Source organism: Carlito syrichta, unplaced genomic scaffold (assembly GCF_000164805.1).
Source record: "Carlito syrichta isolate Samal-C Ts95f unplaced genomic scaffold, Tarsius_syrichta-2.0.1 Scaffold236174, whole genome shotgun sequence".
In the NCBI taxonomy this organism is placed as follows: Eukaryota; Metazoa; Chordata; class Mammalia; order Primates; family Tarsiidae; genus Carlito; species Carlito syrichta.
The window spans coordinates 851-4390 of NW_007180270.1; the positions used below are offsets into that span (position 1 = coordinate 851).

General features: G+C 41.1%; 1 protein-coding gene across 1 annotated transcript; it reads left to right on the plus strand.

The window, feature by feature from the left end:
- The first annotated feature begins 1516 nt into the window (after nucleotides 1-1516).
- LOC103253533 (olfactory receptor 143-like) lies at nucleotides 1517-3229 on the plus strand. Its single transcript, XM_008051816.1, has 2 exons — nucleotides 1517-1588; nucleotides 2279-3229. Exon 2 carries the CDS (start codon nucleotides 2297-2299, stop codon nucleotides 3227-3229), a length of 933 nt encoding a protein of 310 aa, XP_008050007.1. The 5' UTR covers nucleotides 1517-1588; nucleotides 2279-2296.
- Nucleotides 3230-3540: the final 311 nt, after the last annotated feature.

Here is a 3540-nt window from a genome sequence, read left to right on the forward strand (position 1 = left end):
TATAGACTAAAATAGAGTTTTTGGTAAAAGTTTGGGTTATACAGATAGGACAGTGGTTTTCAAATATGAGCAATTTTGCCACCCAAAGTTCATTTGACAATGGAGAAAATTTTGAGTGTAACAACTGGTGTGTGTGTGTGTGTGTGTGTATGTGTGTGTGTGTGTGTTTGGGGGATACTATTTGGCAACTAATGAGGAAACTAGGATGCTATGCACCCTATACTATACAAGGCAGCCTCCAAATGAAAAATTATCTCATCAGAAATGTAAAAAGTCCCAAGACTGAGAAATCTTGATGTATATAAATATGGATGAGGAACAGGGGAAGGGGTACTAACATCTGTCGGGTTTTTCTATATGTCAGGCACATTTCTGATACTTTATGTGAATTTTTTTTTTTTTTGAGATGGACTCTCACTCTGTTGCCCAGACTGGAGTGCAGTGGCACACTTGCAGTCACCTCAACCTCGACTTGCTGGGCTCTAGCGAGCCTTCCACCTCAGCTTTCCAAGTAGCTGGAACTACAGGCACACGATACCATGCCCGGCTAATTTTTTGATTTATTGTACAGACGAGGTCTTGCCAAGTTGCCCAGACTGGTTTCAAACCCCTGGGCTCAGGCAGTCCTCTTGCCTTGGCCTCCCAAATTCCTGGGGTTACAGGCTTGAGTCACCATAGCCAGCCTATGTGAATTAACTCATGTAATTTCCACAACAACCCTATGAGACAGGTCTTTTATTAGCCTCATTTTATAGATATCTATAGGTTACATAGATGCAAATATACATACAAGGCTCAAAGAAATTCTGTCAATTGTTTATGGTCTCACACTTGAAATTTAAGAAGTCTGGATTTAAACTCAGTCTGATATGAGAGCCCACTCCCACCCTCCCAAACACTTACTACATCTTTTTATTGAGGAGAAATCCACAGCATGAATAGTGTTAAAGATGATAAATCTGATATTTTACTAACTCCATCCCAGAGGCTTATAGGAAAGCAGTAGACATGGCAAGTGACTGTGCCCCAGGATCTCCCCTTTGTAGAGTTATGTGTAGAACCTAGGGGATGGCAAGGAGAATGACAAAGCAAGCCACCCACTATTCTGCAACGGGGATTAGGATTTCCAGATGTGAAATTATAAACTGAGTAAAACATGCATTCCCAACAGACTCAGTATTAGGTCTCTGACACAGGATGTAAACACAAGCTCAGTAACATCTAACCTCAAGGGACTCATCAAACTTGGGAAAAAAATCATAAAGCAGATAATTTTCTGTCTGTCATCAATTTTCTCAACTATAAGGCAACTATATTTTAGATTCTTATTCAAGTCAGCTTACTGTTTAGGAGGCTCATATATGATGATTGTTTTCCTCCATGGGTGTGAAGAGAACCTTCTAGAAAAATTCTCAAATAGAAATAAATTATGACATATTCCACAGAATACCTTTTCTAACCTGTCAAAGACTGAGGTTTGTGCTAGTGCCAATTATTTCCTTCATCACAGAAACTTTGACTCTCTCAGGACAGTGGAAAGGAAGGGCCCTTAAGATCCAGCAGCAATCAGTCCTCCAAGGATAGAAAGGTAAGCATTGAATCAGTTTATTTATTTTTTTGAGTTGTGGCCTCACACTGTAACCCAGACTGGAGTGCAGTGGCATGATCATGACTCACCACAGCCTTGAACTTCTGGGCTTAAGCAATTCTCTCCCCTCATTCTCCTGAGTAACTGGGACCACAGATGTGTGACACCATGCCTGGCTAATTTTTTTATTTTTATTTTTTAAAGAGATGAAGTTTCGTTACGTTTCCTAGTCAGGTCTTAGACGCCTGGGCTCCAGCAATCCTCTTACTTCAGCCTTCCAAAGTGCTGGGATTACAGATATGAGCTACTGCACCTGACCAAAATCACTTCTGTCTTGATAATTGCCTTTCAAACCCAAGACTATATACATAAGTGTTCTGGGTAGACACCAACTATTCTTTGCTTTATTCAGCCCTAATCCTTAGTGAAACTTGAGGAGAAGCGGGGGAATGATGTGCAGAGACTTTGGGAAGTTTACCAGAATTCTCCCTGTACAGAAACATACAACATGGGTAGGGGGAGAGGATAAAAAAGGGAACTATCAGGAATCACCATAGGAAGTATGACTCCTGGGATGCCTTGGGTGTATTTAGACAACTCTGAGTTTGTAAACTAGCAGATTCAAACCTCCCTTTGGAGACAAAGAGTGCAGGTCAGCTGTTAATGTCTCTTTTACCTTTGTTTTTACAGATCACACCCACGGAGTGAATGGCTGTGGAAAATGACTCTTCAGTGACTGAGTTTCTTCTTAAGGGATTAACAGACCTATCTGAGCTCCAACTGCCCCTGTTTTTTCTGTTCTCGGTAAACTATATGGTCACTGTAGTGGGAAACTTGAGCTTAATTCATCTAATTTGCCTGAATTCACACCTTCACACTCCCATGTATTTTTTCCTTTTCAACCTGTCCTTTATTGATCTCTGTTATTCATTTGTCTTTGCCCCCACAATGCTGATGAGCTTTATTTTAGAGAGGAACATCATCTCCTTTGCAGAATGCATGATTCAACTATTTTTCTTCTGCTTTTTTGTCAACTCTGAGTGCTATGTGCTGACAGCCATGGCCTATGATCGCTATGTGGCCATCTGTAAGCCTCTGCTGTACACAGTCACCATGTCCCCTAAGATCTGTTCCTTGCTGATGTTTGGTTCATATGTGATGGGGTTTGCTGGGGCCATGGTCCACACAGAGTGTATGATCAGGCTCATCTTTTGTGATTCCAACATCATTAACCATTACATGTGTGACATCTTCCCCCTCCTCCAGCTCTCCTGCAGCAGCACCTATGCCAATGAGGTGGTGAGTTCTTTCATTGTGGGAACAGTTGTCATAGTATCGAGCCTCATTATCTTAATTTCTTATACTTTGATTCTTTTCAACATCCTTCACATGTCCTCGACTAAGGGTTGCTCCAAGGCTGTGAGCACCTGTGGCTCCCATATAATAACTGTTGGCCTATTTTATGGATTTGGGCTACTTACTCATGTTAAGCCATCATCTGTTGGGTTCATCGGCGAGGGAAAATTTTTCTCAGTGTTTTATACCAATGTGGTACCCATGTTGAATCCCTTCATTTACAGCCTCAGAAACAAAGATGTCAAACATGCTCTGAAGAGAATGCTAAAGAAATTTACAAACTGAGCAGAGCCAATGGTGCTGCCTTAGTTCCTTCCCCCATTCCTGGGTCTTTCTCTCCCCTTCCTGCTCTTTCTCATCCTCTTACTCCTATACTTTTATTTCTCTTCATCTTTCTTTCTAAAGTCTTCTTGACAAGATTTCTACTTTAATATATTTTCTGCTCTCACCATGTAATGCAACCATGTGGGTTTATTCTTGAACTTGAGAGTCATCCTCAGTCTCAAACTAGCCCCAACCTGATCTTTATTCCTCACATTAGATGGATACACTGAGCTGATGTATTTTCCTATTTAAGGATAACAGTATCTACTTTT